The 21460-nt window shown below is 44.0% G+C and overlaps 1 protein-coding gene across 2 annotated transcripts in view; it reads left to right on the top strand.

Moving 5' to 3' along the window:
* Positions 1-21460, top strand: part of usp34 (ubiquitin specific peptidase 34) — a 65259-nt gene that overhangs the window by 25563 nt on the left and 18236 nt on the right. Inside the window, exons 18-47 of one of the 2 annotated variants that reach the window (XM_041982029.1) lie at positions 1055-1144; positions 3083-3178; positions 3266-3348; positions 3721-3875; positions 5166-5279; positions 6962-7061; positions 7226-7388; positions 7483-7609; positions 7769-7919; positions 8093-8193; positions 8300-8515; positions 9342-9467; positions 9546-9668; positions 9844-9927; positions 11712-11798; positions 11954-12154; positions 12235-12317; positions 12418-12458; positions 12562-12686; positions 12946-13098; positions 15568-15672; positions 15843-15898; positions 15995-16299; positions 16616-16779; positions 17612-17677; positions 17919-18065; positions 18272-18328; positions 20016-20093; positions 20194-20288; positions 20369-20541. In XM_041982029.1, coding sequence (XP_041837963.1) covers positions 1055-1144; positions 3083-3178; positions 3266-3348; positions 3721-3875; positions 5166-5279; positions 6962-7061; positions 7226-7388; positions 7483-7609; positions 7769-7919; positions 8093-8193; positions 8300-8515; positions 9342-9467; positions 9546-9668; positions 9844-9927; positions 11712-11798; positions 11954-12154; positions 12235-12317; positions 12418-12458; positions 12562-12686; positions 12946-13098; positions 15568-15672; positions 15843-15898; positions 15995-16299; positions 16616-16779; positions 17612-17677; positions 17919-18065; positions 18272-18328; positions 20016-20093; positions 20194-20288; positions 20369-20541 — 3665 coding nt within the window. Of the gene's footprint in view, positions 1-1054; positions 1145-3082; positions 3179-3265; positions 3349-3720; positions 3876-5165; positions 5280-6961; positions 7062-7225; positions 7389-7482; positions 7610-7768; positions 7920-8092; positions 8194-8299; positions 8516-9341; positions 9468-9545; positions 9669-9843; positions 9928-11711; positions 11799-11953; positions 12155-12234; positions 12318-12417; positions 12459-12561; positions 12687-12945; positions 13099-15567; positions 15673-15803; positions 15899-15994; positions 16300-16615; positions 16780-17611; positions 17678-17918; positions 18066-18271; positions 18329-20015; positions 20094-20193; positions 20289-20368; positions 20542-21460 lie in introns of both variants that reach the window. The other variant, XM_041982028.1, reaches the window with a different exon arrangement.

Here is a 21460-nt window from a genome sequence, read left to right as displayed (position 1 = left end):
TCCTCAAAAGTGAGAGATTGTTTCCGAGTGGCTTCTTAGCAGTTTCCACAATATCTCCAATAGATGGAAAAAAAAAAGACTTTATTTGTATATTTTAAAATATTTCAAATACAGTACAGTGTTGTCATTACGTCTTTACGTAGCACCGGTATGGTGGGAGGACTGCTGGACATCCGATGACCAGCAGATGTCAGTACTACCAAATGAGCTGTTTAACGGCCTCGAGCAGTGAAACTTTTGGTGAAGAAATTGGCCACAAAGACTCAACACGTTCACAGGGCTTCGTCACACCATCACTGGGGGGTGAGGACCCGCAGGTAGGACTGAGGCAGGTAGGACGCAGACCGGTGCAGGAACAAGTTTTAATAAATGAACCACTGAACTCAGCAAAGATCGGACAAAAACGGACTTAAGCCAGCGGGTATATAACTGGAACACAACTAACAACAACTAACAGGAAAATGAAACAATGCGACACACCTGAGGAAGAACTACAAAAATAAGCCAGGAAGCCAGGCAGTAAACACAGGGCAGTAAAACTAAACCACCAACACACAGTAACACATCAGGACAGAAACACTCCTGGTTTGGAGAATCGGATCTTCCATGCTGACCCACGTTTTAGTTTTTTTTCACCATTTGAAACATTTCGGGTTATAAAACACTCATCGTGCTTTAATCGCAGGCTGGGGTCTAGTTGACCCGTCGCCCTTCTGCTGGTATACGAAGGAAACGGTTTGAACCAGAAGTGGCTCAGTGTGAACACAGTATTCACCCACGAGGAAATTTCTGATGTTGGAAGAACTTTGCTGCCGTGGTGACTCGGTGTGGAGAAGGTTTTGGCTTTAGCACATCTGTCAGGAAACCGTGAGATTCTTCTAAGACCTACACGGACTACTCTCAAGTACTACATACAACTTCAATTAAAAAAAATATCCCAAAGTATCTTCTTGTTATTGTTCATAAAGGGAGGTGAAAAGCTTCCCAGTTTTCCTGTTTTCCGCCTTGTTTGGTCCTTGTGGAAAATCGTGACAGTATCCTTCTCTTCCCTTAGGTCAGTTGTGATTTCTTTGCGTCTACTACCGAAGCTTTTTGGCACTTTTCAACAGTTTGGCTCCAGCTACGACACTCACTGGATAACTATGTAAGTAAAGCCACCATAGCGACCCAGAATCAGCCTACGGTGTGTTTTCCTGTGTGTCCTGCATCAACGTAGGAAAACGAGAAAAAACAAGAACAGAAAAAAGCCTGTTTCAGTATATTTTTTATGCAGAAGGAACTTGACTTTTCCACTTTTTTTTCTCTTCACCTATCACACCATAATTCCCAGATATGGCCAGATTCTTAAATTGTGCAGGCAGTGTGTCCCAGCCCGAGCATGCAGATTATCCACTGTAAGCATTTTACTAGCGGAAGATTCTGCGAGGCACAGCAGGGAATGTGTTGCTGTTTAACAGGCACTGTGAGGAATGAATGAAACGAAAGGCGATGCTGGCTGTGGGAAGATGGCGGCTGGGTGGTTACTCTTCAGGACAAGCCAGCTGGCGCTAATGGTTAGCTGCCAGTACTGGCTCCTGCTGAGTTAATGTGTGCTAACCACCATCCATCTTGGGGGTATTCCAAAAAGCAGGTTAACTCCTTGAGCTGGCGATGTTAACTTAGACTAAACGGTAATCTTGGTTTTCTGTTCCAAAATGGCTGAAGTAGGTAAGTTGGTACAGAATCGTGAACATAGCTTGGTAGGGGGTAGGTTTTGTTCAGGATATGCCCAACTTGTCTCCAGCAGGAAGGTCACCATAAACGTGATCAACTCGATATTTTTTATTTCACTTAATGTCTGGCAGCTTCTTATTGCATGCTTCATTACCTGAAAAGAGAAACTCTTTGTTATGCCATGTCGTCATTCACTGACATGTTGGCCTACAGCTCCATGGATTTCTCATCTTCAGTTCAAAGTTTTCCATTTCCAGGTCCGCCTTTGCGATCTGGTGCTGCAGGTAGACATTATAGGGTTACTTTGCAGTCATCTGGGCCTGGATCTGATGGTGTAACCCCTCAGGATGCCCCTCATCATCGGGGGTCCTGGTTGATGCTCAACGTGAGCTCCTCCAGTGGGGAGGGGTTGTTGTGGTGGCCCCACCCCACCGACGTCTTCTTATTGGCTGTGAAATAGGTATACCACTCTGCGCTGAGCCTACAGCTACATGGAAATTATTGGCTACTGGAGGATTTTTTTCTAAGGTGCAGATGGGAAATTCTGACCCATCTGAAGAATGTTTCCTTAGTTTGCTTTCACTTGGACCCAGGTACGCTTGGGTTACATCTGCTTATAATATGCTGATCAGATTTAGTATTAGATGCCAGCTGTAGGCTACCATGTGTATAACATCTACTGGAAGTCCTTCGCCCAGCGGGCGGAGGCAGATGCAGCTGTTTTCCTGTTTTGGTATTTTCATTGTGATTTCAGGGCTCCGTGGGGGATGCCTTTTGTAGGTTTTCCGTGGACGTGCACACACTGGCGTAACCCACACAGGGTTGTCATGGCTCCTTCAAGCAGGTGTTGCAGGTTAACACGTTGGAGGATGTAGCAACCTGGAGCACAGGTTTATCACAGGACTCGTTAAACCTCCTTTCTGGATCACCTTACCCCCCCTGGACAGGGCCAAGGAAGCATGAGGTGCCAGCAGCACTGATTGATCTAGACCAGGACCGTTCTCTAGGCTGAAGGAGCAGCTGCTAACAGTTAGCCTCCATTCAGCTCGCGAGGGCTGAGCGTCTGAGCTCTGCCATCTCTGCCCATTGCCGATATTTGCCTTGAAATCTTTAGGAATATGGTCATTTTAAAAAATGTATTTATAGACGTATGAATATTTCAGCCTTCCCCTTGATGTCTGTTTCACAGCAAATTTTCAGCAAAGCTCTTCTGGTCATTTTCATTTTATTTATTTTATTGGTTTATGTTTATTTACAAATGACTTATTTTTTGTTTTTATTTATTGTGAGTCCTTTATTTAATATTTAATGACTTTGATGTTTTATATGATTCTTTGTGATCTGCGCTGACGTTGTTGCTGGTCTTCAGGTGGGCGGAGAAGGAACTGCACATGATGAAACTGTTCTTTGACAACCTTCAACATTACATCCAGGAAGTTCGAGAACAACGGCACAAGTTTGCACTGTGAGTCTGTCGTCTTCTCTCCGTCACATTCAGGCTCGGATTGATCACAGAAAACACTCATAACACACACACTGTGTCCTGCTGCAGCTACAGCCACAGTGCGGAGGTCCAGGTCCGTCTGCAGTTCCTCACCTGCGTCTTCTCCACTCTGGGATCACCAGACCACTTCAGTAAGACGGTTCTCTTGCTCGTTGAGCTGCACGATTCCTGGATTAATTTGCGTTTGATTTTAAGTGTTAACATCCCAACAAAATTCAGCTGTGAGGGAACTGTAGCTTCTCCCTCTGAGGAAACAGATTTTCTTTTTACATAATTTCATTTAAATGAATTAAAGGTATGAAGAAGAAACTGCTTTAAAATATTAATAATCATTTTTCTTAATTATTTTTATTGAACTCTTTAGTGTCGATGTTCAGATCAGATTACTTTTCACTGAGACACACGTCTTCTGTTAGTGTGAGGAAAGGATTTCTACCAGATGTAAGGGTCAGGTTTCATTTCCTGGTTGGACTGAGATGTAAATATTTGTGTTTGTCTTTCAGGGCTAAGTCTGGAGCAGGTGGATATCTTGTGGCATTGTTTAGTGGAGGATGCTGAATGCTACGATGATGCTCTGCACTGGTTCCTCAATCAGGTCCGCAGCAAGGACCAGCACGCTATGGGGATGGAGACGTACAAACACCTGTTTCTGGAGAAGGTACCGGCTGCATGCATACATGACAGATTGTCCCTGCCCCAGTATTTCCACAGCCAGCTGTAAGGCAAAGACGGGCAGTTTGTATACAGCACATTTGATAACTAAGGCAGCCCAACGTGTGCTGTACATGCTCAGAAAAAACAAGACATAAAGAGTTACAGATGGAGATAAACTGGAAATCCAAAATGGTCTTCCTCATTATCAATGCCACCATGATGATGGATGATCTGGAAACAGGTTTATAACCTTTGTAACCTCTCAGCTCGCTCTTCTCTTTGTACTCAGCCAGGCCTCCGTAGTTCGCCTACAGCTGGTACAAAATGCTGCCGTCCATTTCTTAAATTCGTACAAGCAGAAAAGAGCCTCGTTTTGGCTTCAAAGACTTCCACTCTGCTTTTTAATTCATCGTTTTTAAGCCTCTTAAAGGCTCTGGCTCGGTGTCCGTCTGAGCTGCTGCAGACGTGTAGTATGTACCATCCTGCTCGGCCCAGTCCGCGGACCAGAGTTTTATCTGAAACTCGCAGGTGGAAAGGTCGTTTCAACTTTAGCTCCAAAACTGTGGAATGATTTCCCTTCTCACATGACGCAGCTCCGTCCTTCACTTGCTGACATTAAACTTATTTTTACTCCCTGGCCTTCAGCCCGGTCTGAGAGGTTGACTGTAAATTTACTTGGCTTTTATATACCCTTGTATTATTATTATTTCAAATTAATTACTGTTTTCACTTCTTTTTGTTTGTGTGTTTTGTCTTTTACATGCAGCCTGTGTGTCTATGATTTGTTTCCGTTGGTCCTTGCTGTTGTTTCTAAAGTGCTTTTTTATTAATTGGTATAGTATCATCATCACCATCAATGATTTAAAAGAACTGAAGTTCAGTTCAGACAACTTTTTATCCTTAAAAGGCAGTTCAGTTTCACACAGCAGACCCAAACAACCTGATGGCAGACGGTACGAAGGACACGGAGCAGCCATGAAACGTGGGCCTGGCTGCAGGTCTTCTGGTAGCTTGTTCCAGATGTTGGGAGCAGATAAACCGATGGAGCTGATGGAGGCTATCTCGAGACAGATGAAGTCTCGCTGGCTCAAGTGGTGTCAGCTGATCAGAACTATGTTTTGGACCAGAAACAATTCAGAGCCTTAAACACCGTCAGCAGCATTTTAAAATCAATTCTTTGGCTTGCAGGAAGTCAGTGTAGACGTGAGGATTAGTGATGTGTTTTTAATGATGCACCCCTGTTGTGACAGCAGCTGCATGTTGATGGTCTGTGTTTGTATAATTGTGTGTGCAGATACCCCAGCTGAAACCAGAGACCATCAGCATGACAGGGCTCAATCTCTTTCAGCACCTCTGTAACCTGGCTCGCCTCGCCACCAGCACACTGGATAATGCCTCCAACTGTGAGGTACCCAAGCCCTCACATTCAGCTTCCCGAAGCAAAACATGCACAGTGATGCCTTCAATCATTCTTCTTCTTGTTTTTTGTTAATATTTTGATGGACTCATTGACAAGCAAAATAGTCATTACATACGTGTAATGTATTTGTGTCAGTATTCCCATTGTTTTTCTTTTTATTTGAACCTGAAAGAAACAAAGAGGAAAAAAAGAAACATCTGCCCCACAGACCCTTTCCCAGAAAAACAGAGAGGGGGGATAAATTTAAAAGAAACAAAAGAAGAATAAAATTATACCTATAAATTATTACTAACCAGCATATCTTTAAGCCCAGTTAGTAGTAAACACAGTGTTAACCAAAGCCAGGGTTGGCTCGGTTCTTATAAGAGTATGACCAAATCTGAATAAATAAAAACAGGTCACTCCAGAGTCTGGGGGCTTGTGATGGCCGAGCTGGTGAAAAACAAGGAGCCCGGGTGGTTTCAAAAAGGACGGGTTTTATTAACTCCAAAAAATACTCACAAAACATCTGGACCCTTAAAAGAGGACGAATGAACAAAAACAAAGGTATAACTGTGACTCAGAGTAACTTTAAACTGTTGACATGTAACACAAAGAAACCAAACCGACCTAACCGACAGGTAACAAAGAGAAACTTAAATAAGAAATAAACTAATTGAAACGCATCCTAACCGTTGCTCCAACCATAAGAACTGGAAGCGGCTGGCTTGGTTCAGGCCCACGGCACTTCCTGTTCCTTGACTTTGATAGGCTCACGTCTGCCCCCAAGCTTCCACATGGCTCCCCCAGCACCAGGAAGAGCAACCAATACACCTTAAACCAACAAGAACAGAAGTTCCAGTTGAAAATACAGTAGTGTCTTAATGCGCGTGCAGACAAAAAGAACTAAAACATTTTAACCAAGTATGTAAACTAAATGGTGTTAAATGATAAACTAGCTAGCTGTAGGTGTGTGGGGTTACCGCCTTGTTCTGTGGGGCCATCACAGGGCTACCGCCTGAGAAGCCAGGTGTCCCCGGGTTTAAAACGGGCCTTTGGGACCTTCAGGAGGCTCTGGCCTGAAGACCGAACAGACACAGCAAGTCGCAGTAAGCTGGGGGGCCCTGACCATGTGACATTTTGCAAGTCAAAACTAACAGTTTTCAAGTCAATATGAATTTGACTAGAAGCCGATGAAGTCTTGATAAAATAGGGGTGATGAGGCTGTTGTGGGCGAACTGAAGTCTGTCGAGTCGCCTTGTTGAAACAAGTAAAAACAGAATTACAGTAATACAAGATAAGATAAAAGCATGAGTGTTCAGGGCCCCAGACAGAAAAGAACGTGTCTCTAGAGCCCTAACTGAGTATTTTACTGTAGGAGCTGCATTAAATCAGTTAGCTATAAAGATGCTTTGATATCCAGTGCAACAGTATTCTTCTTCTTGCAGTTAGTTTTCCAAAAAGCTAATAATATATCTTTCTGCCTTTTCCTCATTGTGGGATGAATTCAGCCTATGGTACCAAAAATAGCTGCTACATCCTGGGTTGGAAGTCCATACCGAGTGCATTTGATAATATTTTATAGACCGTAGACGATAATTTACCAGGCAGGTCGTGGCCAGAACATGGGTGAGATTTATCAGGACCTGGTAGATTTTAAAGATGGTTGATGTACTTGTATGTGTGTCCAGCTGTGTGGGATGGACCAGCTGTGGGGGATTGCTCTGAGAGCTCAGTCTGCTGACATCAGCCGCGCTGCAATCCAGTACATCAATTCCTACTACATCAACGGTCAGTGAAACGCTTATGTTTACATGAACAGCTGATGAAGCTCATGTTTGCAAATGTTTCTGTTTGAGTCAGTAGGTCAGAGAAAAGGGTTTTATATTATCAACTAATTAACTTTAATTTTATCAGGTGTTTTTGAAAGAAATGCTCATTTTGCATGTCCACAGCTGGAAAGACGGGCCTGGAGAAGGAGCAGGAGTTCATCAGGAAGTGTATGGAGAGCCTTCTGATTGCCTCAGCAAACCTGGAAAAGGATGCTTACTCCAGCCTGACCAGCATTGAGAGGGGGCTTCTCATGCTCAAAACACACCTGGAGGCCTTCCGGCGCAGGTACACACCGGCTTCTGAATGTGAACCTGCAAATCCAGAGTTGAGGACTATAAAACATTAAGATAACCCTGCGTTATGTGTGCTGCTCCGGTAGGTTTGCTTACCACTTACGACAGTGGCAGATCGAGGGCACTGGAATCAGCAGCCATCTGAAGGCTCTGAGCGACAAACAGTCTCTGCCGCTCAGGATTGTCTGCCAGCCGGCTGGTCTGCCTGACAAGGTGACCCCAGCTCTGAACCCACAACCTACCACCTTCAGCCCACTAACGCCTACATTTAACTTAGATTCTCAAACTGGGAAAGATAAAGGCTGACTAATCATGGCGAGAGAATAAACCCGAGAGGTTGAGAGTTGATTTCCATGTTTGTGTTTTTTAAAGATGACCATTGAGATGTATCCCAGCGACCAGGTAGCTGACCTGAGGGCTGAGGTGACCCACTGGTACGAGAACCTGCAGAAGGAGCAGATGAACCAGCAGGCTCAGCTGCAAGAGTTCGGCCCGGGCGGCCGGCAGCCCGGAGATTTCCCAGGTCAGCCAACCCAATGCTCCCACATCCCATTCATCCCAAGACAAGTCATGTCCTTGATGTTGGCCGTCTTATTTGTTGTATTTGATAGTTTTATGTCTCCGTTTGAGATTTTAAATCTCAACAAGGGAGAAACATCATCAGTTGGTGCATAAAGTCTGTTTCTTGTCCTACAGGTGGTTTGATGGGACCAGTTAGAATGATCTCCTCTGGCCATGAACTCACCACAGACTATGATGAAAAGACTCTACACGAGCTGGGCTTCAAAGACATGCAGGTCACTTTCTAGTTTCTTCTTCCATTTCTGATCATGTTTTCTTTCTAATCACGTCAGTAGCAGCAAAGTTTTATAGTGAAGCTGATTCTTGTGTGTTTGATCCCAGATGGTGTTTGTCTCTTTGGGAGCTCCGCGGAGGGAGAGGAAAGGGGACGGGGTCCAGCTGCCCGCTTCCTGTTTGCCTCCTCCTCAAAAGGAGCACATTCCTATGCTGCTGCTCCTCCAGGAGCCTCACCTCACCACCCTCTTCGACCTGCTTGAGATGCTGGCTGGTTTTAAACCACCCAGTCCCAACGCAGACAAAGTCCAAGACAGCCCACAGGTGGGGACTGGTGATGGAGGAGTTGTTATTAACACTTTCCCACCACAGTATTATTAAGGTTGCCATCCAGCAGCTGCCTTTTTTGATCATTTCCTCAATTTTTGAAGTAAAAATGTTGTCAGTTTTTCAACAGTGAATACAACAAAAGAAACAGAACTGAGCTTTTCAATACAAAAAAGCATTTTATTCTATTTTCTTTCGTTTTTTTTAAGTATCAGCATTTAAAAATTGGTTCATTTTAAAAATAAAAAACAGACTTTAAACATACCTGAGCAAATTTTTAAGATTGACATTTGTTTTTCTACATTTACAAATAGTAACACTATTGAAAACAAGAAAATAATATTAATAATATTCAGTTTGAATGTCATCCAGTATTCTCTAAAATGTTTGAGGCACCAAAACCTCAACACCAGCGAAACATCTCCTACAGTAGCAGATTTCTTATAAACTTTACATATGTACATGTTTCGTCTGTAAGTAATATATGGACATTTATTTATCTACGTATGCATAAGTGAATATATACATGTATTTCTGGATTTATCTACCTATGCGTCTCTGTATGCATGCATTTATCTGTGCATGTATTTATGCAAAAGCCAAAGAAAACATATTTTTTTTATCTTGCAGCTCTGGTATTTAGGGGCTTCCCACCAGTGGCAAGGAAATGGTTAAAATCAGCCATCCAACAAATATATTAATCAGCTATAAAATTCTGTATCAATGTGGCTGTAAAACATAACCACCGTTCTTTACAGTGTTGTAGTTTCTACCAGATGGTGAACTAAAAGGTCATAATGTGTGTGTGTGGTTTTAAATCTAGAGTGCTCGGTGTGAGGAGCTTCACCTCCATGCAGAGAATTTGTCCCGTCGAGTTTGGGAGCTGCTGATGCTCCTTCCTACTTGCCCCAAGATGCTGCAGGCCTTCCAGAACATCTCCGATGAAACCGTCAGTCACCATGCCCTGCACATTTCTTCCACAACAGTCTCTGCACATAGCAAATACTTCACTTGTTCATGCTTGTAGAATGAAGACGGTCAATGTTGGAAGGAGCTGCTGAGGATCAGAAGTCCCCACAAGTTGCTGTACGCGCTGGAGATCATTGAGGCTCTGGGCAAACCCAACCGACGAATACACAGAGAGTCAACTGTGAGAAAGTTTCCTGTAAACAACAATTTAACACACAGATGCAGAATGTTTTTATGACCAGTACAAGCACCTTTACATACATGAAGGTGTTTCAAGACTTCAAAACTTATGTATTGATTTATGATAGTGATATGATAGCTTTGTCTTTTCAATAATCCCGTTTGTCAACTTCCAGGGAAGCTACAGCGATCTGTATCCGGACTCTGACGATTCCAGTGAAGATCAGATAGAAAACAGCAAGAACACCTGGAGCTGCAAGGTGAAGCACAGCTGTAAACACAGTGAAGCTACAGCTGTAAACACGGTGAAGCTACAGCTGTAAACGCGGTGAAGCACAGCTGTAAACACAGTGAAGCACAGCTGTAAACACGGTGAAGCTACAGCTGTAAACACGGTGAAGCTACAGCTGTAAACACGGTGAAGCTACAGCTGTAAACACGGTGAAGCTACAGCTGTAAACACGGTGAAGCTACAGCTGTAAACACGGTGAAGCACAGCTGTAAACACGGTGAAGCTACAGCTGTAAACACGGTGAAGCACAGCTGTAAACACGGTGAAGCTACAGCTGTAAACACGGTGAAGCTACAGCTGTAAACACGGTGAAGCTACAGCTGTAAACACGGTGAAGCACAGCTGTAAACACGGTGAAGCTACAGCTGTAAACACGGTGAAGCTACAGCTGTAAACACGGTGAAGCTACAGCTGTAAACACGGTGAAGCTACAGCTGTAAACACGGTGAAGCTACAGCTGTAAACACGGTGAAGCTACAGCTGTAAACACGGTGAAGCTACAGCTAGAAACACGGTGAAGCTACAGCTGTAAACACGGTGAAGCTACAGCTGTAAACACGGTGAAGCTACAGCTGTAAACACGGTGAAGCTACAGCTGTAAACACGGTGAAGCACAGCTGTAAACACGGTGAAGCTACAGCTGTAAACACGGTGAAGCTACAGCTGTAAACACGGTGAAGCAACAGCTGTAAACACGGTGAAGCACAGCTGTAAACACGGTGAAGCTACAGCTGTAAACACGGTGAAGCTACAGCTGTAAACACGGTGAAGCAACAGCTGTAAACACGGTGAAGCCTACAGCTGTAAACACGGTGAAGCTACAGCTGTAAACACGGTGAAGCTACAGCTGTAAACACGGTGAAGCACAGCTGTAAACACGGTGAAGCACAGCTGTAAACACGGTGAAGCTACAGTTAGAAACGCGGTGAAGCTACAGCTAGAAACGCGGTGAAGCTACAGCTAGAAACGCGGTGAAGCTACAGTTAGGAACACGGTGAAGCTACAGTTAGGAACACGGTGAAGCTACAGTTAGGAACACGGTGAAACTACAGCTAGAAACACGGTGAAGCTACAGCTGTAAACACGGTGAAGCTACAGCTGTAAACACGGTGAAGCTACAGCTGTAAACACGGTGAAGCTACAGCTAGAAACACGGTGAAGCTACAGCTGTAAACACGGTGAAGCTACAGCTAGAAACACGGTGAAGCTACAGCTAGAAACACGGTGAAGCTACAGCTGTAAACACGGTGAAGCTACAGCTAGAAAGAGGCCTCCGTCGTACCGGATCTCCGGCGTGTTGCGTTTTTGTGGTCAAAACAAAAGACTTTTTAATGAGCTGATGTGTGTGTTGATGTGGGCTATCGTCATGTTGACTTCATCTACCAGCGGTGAGAGAGGGGAACTTTCACCACAGAAGATCAGGTCCTGCTGAAACTTAGGGTGTTCAGATCTGGACTGAATTCATCTGCGGAGCTGGTAGATTCATTAAAACACGGTTTCTAATTTCTGAAACATTAATTCTATTTATGAAAATGCATACAAGGCTTGTTTTGTCTTATTTATTTATTGTTTACATCTAGACCACATCAGACAAAGTTATGTACCTTGCTAAATCTCTAGTCTCTGCCAGATCATTTGCAATAAAACAAAATTATTCTTTTTTTTTAAGCTACAGCCCTGTTTTTACCCTCATAGAAAGGAAACCAGTGCTTTCTTTAATTACTTATGCACTTGTCCTCTCTGCTGCTTCAGTTTGTTTCATCTGGAGGTTTGCAGCTGCTCCTGGAGATCTTCAGCTCAGGCATCCTCGAGCCCAAAGACCAGGAGTCCTGGACTGTGGTGAGACAGCCAAATGAAATATGACATGTTTTTGTTTCATGACCAGGTATAAATGAGCAAATAACTCACACCAACCACATCCTCGATGGAGATGGTTATGACAGAATGCTGTCTGAGTCGGGGTGTGTTGCTGATCTATGTTCTTTGTGCTTTAGTGGCAGCTGGACTGCTTGGCCTGCTTGCTGAAGCTGATCTGCCAGTTTGCTGTGGACCCGGCGGACCTGGACCTAGCCTATCACGACATTTTCTCCTGGTCCAGCCTCGCCGACAACCAGCGCAAGCGAGCTTGGCCTGGCAAATCCCGCAAATCTACCGTGGATCATGGGAAAGGCCTTCACATCCCTCGCCTCACTGAGGTACAAATCTCTTTAAGAGCCGTTCTGCAGAAACTGTTGATGAATATCAGTTCTGATCATTACCCACATTGTCTTCCCAGGTCTTTCTCAGTCTAGTCCAAGGCACCAGCCTTATCCAGCGCCTCATCAATGTTTCCTACACCTATGACAACCTTGCACACAGGTGTTTTACACTGGAGTTGAAGACATATTCTTTATAGGAGTAATTTTAAATAAAAGAGTATAGCATGGATGATTAACACATCTTATTTTTTCCTTTACAGAGTTCTTAAGGCTCAGTCTGACCACAGGTCACGACATGAAGGTGACAAAGACATGAAAAAGACCCATCATAACTGATTCTGTACTGGAAACATTTAGTCTTCATTTATATCTGCAACATGACAGTAAGGTGTGTTTACCAACAGTGACACACTACTCCACGTGGCTGCTGGTGAGCTGGGCTCACTGCTCTTCCTCCGTGAAGTCCAGCTTAGCGGACAGCGACCACCTCCACGACTGGCTGAAGAAACTCACCCTGCTGGTGCCTGAGGTGAGTCTCATCGTCCTCAGACTGCATCTCATCCAGCCCATGCTCACAATGAGGGATGTTTAAACTTATAAATCACTGCTTCATATTCAGCAGAGGGCATCTTCAGCTGTGTCAAGTCTGTGTTGTCTTAGTGGAGGAGAACTGAGTCTAGACGAGCATTAAGTTAAGCGGTGGAAATGTCTAAACTGGTAGAGGAGCATTATGTATCCATACTGTAGAAATGACTGTTGTCATCAGTTTGCTTCTGTGTTGTTTTTAGCCGGCAGTGAGGCATGAGGCGTGTAATGGCCTCTACAAGCTCTCCCTGTCTGGTTTGGAGGGGGGAGAATCCATCAACCGGTCCTTTCTGCTGCTCGCCGCCTCAACGCTGCTCAAGTTCCTGCCTGATGCGCAGGCCCTCAAACCTCTGAGGGTGGGTCTCATACATGTCTGGTTTGTGCTGACTGAGAAACCATGCGTTCCCTAACCCTTAACCATGAACCTAACTACAACCTAATCCTAACCAAAAATCAAGTCTTAAATAATTAAATATCCACAGGGAACAAGTTTCTGCCCCCACATTCACATGAAGCCCCCCACAAACTGCTGTGCAGTCGGATTTTTGCCCCCGTTGTGCAGGACAAACAGACACACTCACACCTTTGGCTGGGAGTACATCCGTACATTACACAAAGAAAAATAAAAACATGCAACCTTCTCTGGGTCTGTTATCCCGTTATGTTTCAGGATGCAATAACCATGCAGCACACAGCGAGAAATTTAACTTGTTAAAAATGAAAATAAAAATCCTAAATAAATGGGGCTTGCTTTCTCGGAGTAATATAGAACGTGTTCATTGAGAGTAAAGTAATCCTGGTTATCATGTGCTTTTTGTCCAGCTGAGGTGTTCTGTTGGGCATCTCTGGCTTTGCTCCTGCTGTCATCATGCAGAACCTTCTGTAACTGCTGGAAAAACAGCAAAACACCTACTAAACTATTCACAATATTTCAGCCCATTTCTGATGAGCACATTAAAGTAAAGGGTAGTTTACGCTTAGTTTCTTAGCATGCTGGCTTCTACATGGATTGCAGGATGTGGCTTCAGGTTTGCAGTGCTTATTTATCCATATTCAGGCACCTTTCCCAGTTTTTTCCTTTGGAAACTCAGAAACGCGTCCTGTCTTGCGTTGAGCTGGGGACCTTGGTTAAAACTGGGCATCTTCCAGCCTTTTTTATCAGAATATGGTTTCTGCCGGATATTTCTTTCATTTTTTATTGGTGGATGAAATGTCATGTCAACACATTTTGTCCTAGTTTATTCCCCTGTGTGGTCGTTTTGTATTCATCAGCTGAAAAAGACTGACAAATGTTTTCATCAGTAAAACTAACACTGGTCCAAGAGCTCCAAGACCTCAGATTATTTATGGTTACCTTTAAAGTCATGTGCAGAACCCTCCCATAAACACAATGTCACATTTAAATTAGACCCAATTAAATTAGGCCCAATCCCATTTCTCTTTGTTACCCCTTCCCCTTAAAAACGGAGCTAGAAGACTTGGGGCTGAAAGTCCACCCGTGAGGATTCGGGACAGCCCTTCAACAACCACATCCGTCATCAGTAGTCACTGAAGAACATTTTCCACTGGAACCGGAGGAAATTTCAAATAAAACAAAAACAACAAATAGAACGGACTCTCCGTCTCATTAAAATAAAAACCAAACACAACCAAAAACAATAAGTATGATAGAAAATAAAGTCTCTGTAAACAAAATAAGATATATATAAAAAACATTAAACATGGGCTCAGACAGGGAATCATCATTGCTGTTTATGAAGCTGAAATATCTCCCTCATCGCTGTGTGTCCGACTGATCGATGAGCAGTGTGTGAACCGTACGCTGCTACGACTTTTCCTCATACGCCGGGACACCGGCCCCGAAGTAACGCGGCCCTCTGGGAATCCTCCTGAACCTCCCGATTAGCCGGCATTGCTCTTTCATTTCATTTCAAGTCTTCTGGCACCGTGCTGGATCGTATTCATCTTAGAAAATAAGCAGAACTTGCTGCTGCATGTTTTCAGTGGTCAGCAAATAGTGAGAATATTCCACACTTGGTTTTCTCCGCCGAGTTCACCTGTAGCGTCAACGTTTTCTCCGAGTGGTCTTGAACGCAGCATCCAAGCCGATGGTTTGGAGCATTTTAACCTTTTTGTTCCTGTTGTTAATTGAACTGACTTGTAGTTCAGTGTATTAAATTGCATTTGTTTATTTTGTATTTTTTATAACCTAATTTGATATTTTTTTTAAACAAAAACAATGGAAATGTTGAAATTTTAAATTAAAATGGTACCTAAAGTTCACTGTTGCTCTGTAACTGTTTTTTTTTTCATAAATGGCCCTTTATTAATTAAATGATTGCTAAATGAATCATTTAAATTAATTAGCCTGACTGAGTTTCACGTGTCCTTATGACATTATTAGCTTTACTTTCTAAAGTTCACCTTTAACCTGTAGGTCATCTTATGCCCTGCCAGCGGTGGCATGCATCCGATCCACTGCACCTCCGCTCCCCGGGAAAAGTTCAGGCTCAGGCTTTTTTTACTTTAAGCCTTGCTCATTGCTGATCGACAGGCCTTTGTAGGACGTAATTAAAGTTCATTGTGTGTGTTGGCGTACTCTTTTTCTCTGTGGCTTTTTTCTCTGTGTGTGTGTGTTGGTGATGTGCGTAGAAACACTTGCTTTCTCATATAGGACGAGAAATTTTTCATACCTCTCCGTTTGAGGTGTGCCTCTGAAAAGCCCGACCCCCTACCTCGACCCCTACACGTGAACGCATAAAACGGAGGGGTAGGCTAAGTGGATTCAGACTTGGTCTGATTATGAATGATTTCTATATTTCCAGGTGGAGGACTATGAAGAAGAGCCTCTGTTGAGGACTGGCTGTAAGGAATACTTCTGGCTGCTCTGTAAACTCATCGATAACATCCACATTAAAGATGCCGGCCAGGTGAGAACGTTAGACCCCACACTGATCCTCATCTCTGATCAGCAGCCATCTTCATAGATTGAGTTTGTTGACAGTTTGGTACATTTCTGTTTTTTGAGCTGTTGTTAGTGTTGATCTGTTTGAACTCACAGAAGGTCTCTTCCTCTCTGTCGCTGACTGACTCAATGCAGACCACCCTGCTGGACCTCGATGCTCTCGCCCGACACCTTGCTGACTGCATCAGGAGGTCAGTTGTAACTTCATAATCAGCTCTGTCATTGATAATCTGGCTTAAATCTAGAGCAGAAGTTCTCAGTCATCTCGTCGCTCTTCTCTCCTCTAGCCGAGAGATTTTGGACCAGCAGGACGGGACCATAGAGGACGACGGGCTGACGGGACTCCAACGTCTCGCCTCCAGCGTTCTCAAACACAAGCCTCCGTTCAAGTTCTCCCGTGAGGGGCAGGAGTTCCTGCGGGACGTTTACAACCTCCTTTTCCTCCTCCCGAGCTTGGCAGACCGAGCTCAGCCAAAGTGTAAGTCCCACGCCGCCAGGGCTGCCGCCTATGACCTGCTGGTGGAGATGGTGAAGGGCTCCGTGGAAAACTACCGACTGCTCCACAACTGGGTCATGTCACAGCACATGCAGGGTGAGTTTCTCCAGTAAAGAAAAGTAAAACAAACAGCAGATGTGAAGATGGTGAGTTTATAGCAGATAGTTTTGGATTTAAAATATGGACTAAAACTTAATTGCAAGCTACACTCTGTGTCAGTAGTCCTCTGAGACAAGGATCTGACTCGATTTAAGCCTTGCTAAAGTAAATCCAGTCTGCCTCCATGTGTTGTTCCATAACTGGGATTGATGGTGGAGAGACTGGGACATCTAGCTGGAACTATGTTATGTTGAGATGCAAATTTGCTTCGAGGTGCACCAGAAAAAGCATTTAGCTGGTGTTTTTCCTCCAGCCTCTCACGCCCCGTATAAGTGGGACTACTGGCCCCACGATGACGTACGGGCCGAGTGTCGCTTCGTGGGTCTGACTAACCTTGGAGCAACCTGCTACCTGGCCTCCACCATCCAGCAGCTCTACATGATCCCTGAGGCACGCCAGGCTGTCTTCACGGCTAAGGTCAGTACTGAGGGTGTCAGGAAATCCTCACCCACTGCTTTCACACAGACATGGTTCTGGTTCTGTTCTGGAGTCCCATTTCCGTGGTGCTTTCTGGTGAAACGTTCACAGTCCAACCAGAACCAGCGAGGGAGGACTTTACTCCATGTAAGTTAACATCAACACCCTAAAGTTGATGGTTAAGTCATCGGGCTCCGTTATAACCTACGGTTTCCCCCAATAAACAAAAGTCTAGATACAGACAACTGAGTGAACGTTGTAAAATGTTAGGAAATCAACACCAGCTTTTAACCCGGTTGCAAACATAACGCAGCCACATCCAGGTTTTATTCTTGCTTGACGAACCTCAATCAGCTGATCTGAGCTTTATTTTCATCAAGTGGTGTGTCGTCATCCTACTGTCTTCATCTGGGGAAGACCAGGTAGGAGGAGGCGGAGCTTCGTTGGCTTCTTCTTCTTCGGTGGTGGCTGCCCAGCTGCTGGAAAGACGGACGTGTAACGCCGCGTCCACCTCAGCTTCAGTCCACGTCTTTTTTTCCATCGCAGTATTCCTGCTCCACTTCCTGGAGCTGATTGATTATTTGGTCCAACATTTTATTTTAACTTTATTGAAACACAGCGTGTAATAAAGCACTTGTGTGAACATTCACAGCCACATTTGGATTCAGTTTTTTTATTTTATTTTTTTTAACTTTAGTGAACATGAGGAACGTTCAGCTGAATCCAGCCTTTTCCCACTGCTGGTTCAACATGAGGCTGGGGTGGTCGGCCAGTGTGAAGGGGCTTTTCAGGGTGATCTGTGTGTTGGTTCTCATCCTGTGTGTCTCTGTAGTACGCTGAAGACATCAAACACAAGACGACACTGCTGGAGCTGCAGAAGATGTTCACGTACCTCATGGTAAGTTCCACACTTCAACTCTAACTTGACTGTTAATCCTCTGAACTTTGCATTTTAATAATAGTACTCGTGTAGTTTTAGTTGAAGAAAAACTACAGCGGTCGGCTGCATTCACAGAAGAAACTGTATGTCTGAAGTGGAAGTTATGGCCTGTTGGCTGAGAACCACAGACTGAGTCTGGCTGCTGCTGGAGGGACTGAATTCTCTTTTTGCTGACGCTGCCATCCATCTCTGTTTTCAGGAGAGCGAGAGGAAGGCGTACAACCCGCGGCCGTTCTGCAAAACCTACACAATGGACAAGCAGCCTCTCAACACTGGAGAGCAGAAAGACATGACAGAGTTTTTCACAGACCTCATTACGAAGATAGAAGAGATGTCCCAGGAGCTGGTAAAAGAAAGCGTATTTATTTATAAAAATGCATTAATAATGAATAAATCATGCACATATACCACATAACAACAAAACAAAGGTTTTGTGCAAATACTTAAACCATTTTTTGTGTCAGAACAGGCTGGCATATTTACATAAATAATAGTTCGAAACATTATGTTGTTAATTTAAGACATGAATCTTAAGCCACATTTGTTTCTCAGAAAAACACAGTGAAGGCTTTGTTTGGAGGAGTCATCACCAACAATGTCGTCTCTCTGGTGAGTGTTAGTGGTGACACACATTCTGAAAAATATATCTTAAATATGTCAGATTATTGTTGTTTAAGGCAACCGGTTTTCCCTCGGACCCCCTGCCCACCCTGTGCTGAAACCAGGCTGGTTCCCACCATGAATACTGTATCCTGGCTGAGTCCTGTCCTTTGATAAAGCCAAAGTTAAATTAACAACATAGAGCCGTACTTTTTCTTTCTTAAATTAGGGACAATGTGTGGACATAATTACAGCAGCTCTCTGTGGGACCCCCCAGGTTGGGAACCACTGGTTTAAGATATGCTGAACCTAAAATTTTATCTTTTAAAAGCTCCAAATGTTACCACCTTTGCTTTGGGATCTTTTAATTAGCTTTTTCATTTCTCTTATTTTTAGTATTTTGTTAGATTTCTAACACTTCTTACATCATAAACTTAAGATTATTTTAAGTAAAATATTTACCCTTTAGATTAAATATGTTTATTTTTTATCAGGCCTTCACTTAACCCATTAAAATTAAACAGTGGAATTTAAAAACTATTTTAAAATACCATAAAAGTAATCTTGTCATTCAGCATTCACCAGTACTTCTCTTTAATTATAGTGTGACTATGGAAATGAATGTTCTTCACCACCTGCATCTAGAGAGCCAGAAAAAAAACACTACCTAGAGCACCTTTCACAATGCTGCTGGAGCTGGTCTTTAAAGTCTACTACTACTTACCAGCTGTGTGCAGTTTTATTTAATATGTTAATATCACATAACTTTATCTCTTGTTGTACAATTTTTAAGCTCCACCTGTCTCAAGCCTCGTCTCCACTGCTGCACATACAGTATCAGTCAAAGGTTTGGACTCACCTGCCCATTCAAGTGTAATGGCTACAGTATTCTGCTAAGCTCCACTCGCCTTTTTTCTTCCCTGGAACTTTGGTGAGCAAAGGCAGCAGATGTAAAGATGCAAATGTAAAATGGCAGAACAGCAGCAAAACAACAGTAGACACACTGATTTAAACTAAACAAGTGGACATAGACATGATTGAGATTAACAAACATGAGACACAGGATAAATTAAAACGGGCGTAGGCTGTAGCAGATGCTTATTTAACACCTAAAGAGGAAAATCAGCACATAAGGGAAATTAAATCAGCTACACAAGTTACACAGTAAAGAAACCGTTCATACCCTTCGTCTTGAGGTGTCTGATGCAGCTAAATTTAACATCTATCATCATAATTTCTATACGTTTTTTAAATGATCACATTTAATGTGACGAAGATGAAGCGAGGCTCAAATCACCCCTATGATGATGAGAAAGCAGTCATGCCCAGTCGTGGGTCACCGGGGCCCCCCTCTGGAGGCAGGCCTGGAGGTGGGGCACGGAGGCGAGCGCTTGGTGGCCGGGCCTTTGCCCATGGGGCTTGGTCGGGCTCAGCCTGAAAGGGTGACATGGGCTGCCCCTCCCGTGGGCGCACCACCTGCTGGGGGGGGGGGCCATGGCATAGGGGTCGGGTGCAGTGTGAGCTGGGCGGCTGTCGGAGGCCAGAGGTCATGGACTGTCCATAACGAACACCTTGTTCAGACATAAGAGTATCCACATGTGCACTTGGCACCAGGACACTCTAGGTTGCAGTTCGATGTTCTGTGTTTGGTAGAACAGAAGCGTCAGATTAATTTCCCGTGTTCTCCTTCCTGCAGGATTGTGAGCATGTCAGTCAGACTGCAGAGGAGTTTTACACTGTCAGATGTCAAGTGGCAGATATGAAGAACATCTATGTGAGTATGAGGGGTGGGTGGAAGTTTGGTTTTTAGCCACGTCAACACTGACTTTCCAGTGTTGAAGTCATGACTGGAGCCTCTTTTGTCTTTTCTTCAGGAATCTCTGGATGAAGTCACCATTAAGGACACCCTGGAAGGTGACAACATGTACACCTGCTCACAGTGTGGCAAAAAGGTCCGCGCAGAGAAAAGGTAGGAACAAGTACACAAAAACCAGAAAAACAGAAAGAAATTAAAGTAGTTTTAACTCGTCGTAATCTCCTCTTACACAGAGCGTGTTTCAAGAAGTTGCCGCGCATCCTGAGTTTCAACACCATGAGATACACCTTCAACATGGTGACCATGATGAAGGAGAAGGTCAACACACACTTCTCCTTCCCTCTGCGCCTCGACATGACGCCGTACACCGAGGATTTCCTCATGGGCAAAGGAGAGCGCAAAGAAGGTTCATCCCAACACTGATCACGATTCTTTCTGATAGCAAAGATACAGAACAAAGCTGTGATAAAATAACCTTCTCTGGGTCTGTTACCAGACTCAACAGCAATACCACCAAAATCCTAAAAAACACAGCTCAGCTGATCTAATGTTTTTATAAAATGAAGGAAGTTCTAAATTTCCAGTGGGGCTAATGGTTTTTTAGTCTAACAGGCCATGGCAGCGCCAGCAGTTTAGTAAATGTCTCATTCTTCTTCTGAAGACATTCGATCTGAGTTAACACTGTTTTAGTACAAAGGTAGCAGGAAGCTAACGTTTACGCTGCTGTTAGCTTGTTGCTAACGTTTACGCTGCTGTTAGCTTGTTGCTAACGTTTACGCTGCTGTTAGCTTGTTGCTAACGTTTACGCTGCTGTTAGCTTGTTGCTAACGTTTACGCTGCTGTTAGCTTGTTGCTAACGTTTACGCTGCTGTTAGCTTGTTGCTAACTTTACGCTGCTGTTAGCTTGTTGCTAACGTTTACGCTGCTGTTAGCTTGTTGCTAACTTTACGCTGCTGTTAGCTTGTTGCTAACGTTTACGCTGCTGTTAGCTTGTTGCTAACGTTTACCCTGCTGTTAGCCTGTTGCTAACGTTTACGCTGCTGTTAGCTTGTTGCTAACGTTTACGCTGCTGTTAGCTTGTTGCTAACATAGATGCTAACATTAAGCTTTTCATACCACAGTGACCAACCTCTCCAGGTGTGTTTAAAAGTGAATGGAGGTGGGGTTTTATACCATAGACATTTGCTGCTCTTTCATTTGACCCCAAATTAAATTTTTATGCCCTAAAGTTATAATGAAAGTTGCCATGGCAACAGGTGTCCTGGTCAGGGCTTCTGTTTGTGCCTGCGTACGCATCTGTGTGTGAGTGTGTGTAAAGTTACGTC

Source organism: Melanotaenia boesemani, chromosome 4, assembly GCF_017639745.1.
Source record: "Melanotaenia boesemani isolate fMelBoe1 chromosome 4, fMelBoe1.pri, whole genome shotgun sequence".
In the NCBI taxonomy this organism is placed as follows: domain Eukaryota; kingdom Metazoa; phylum Chordata; class Actinopteri; order Atheriniformes; family Melanotaeniidae; genus Melanotaenia; species Melanotaenia boesemani.
This window is presented reverse-complemented; position numbering and strand designations above follow the sequence as displayed.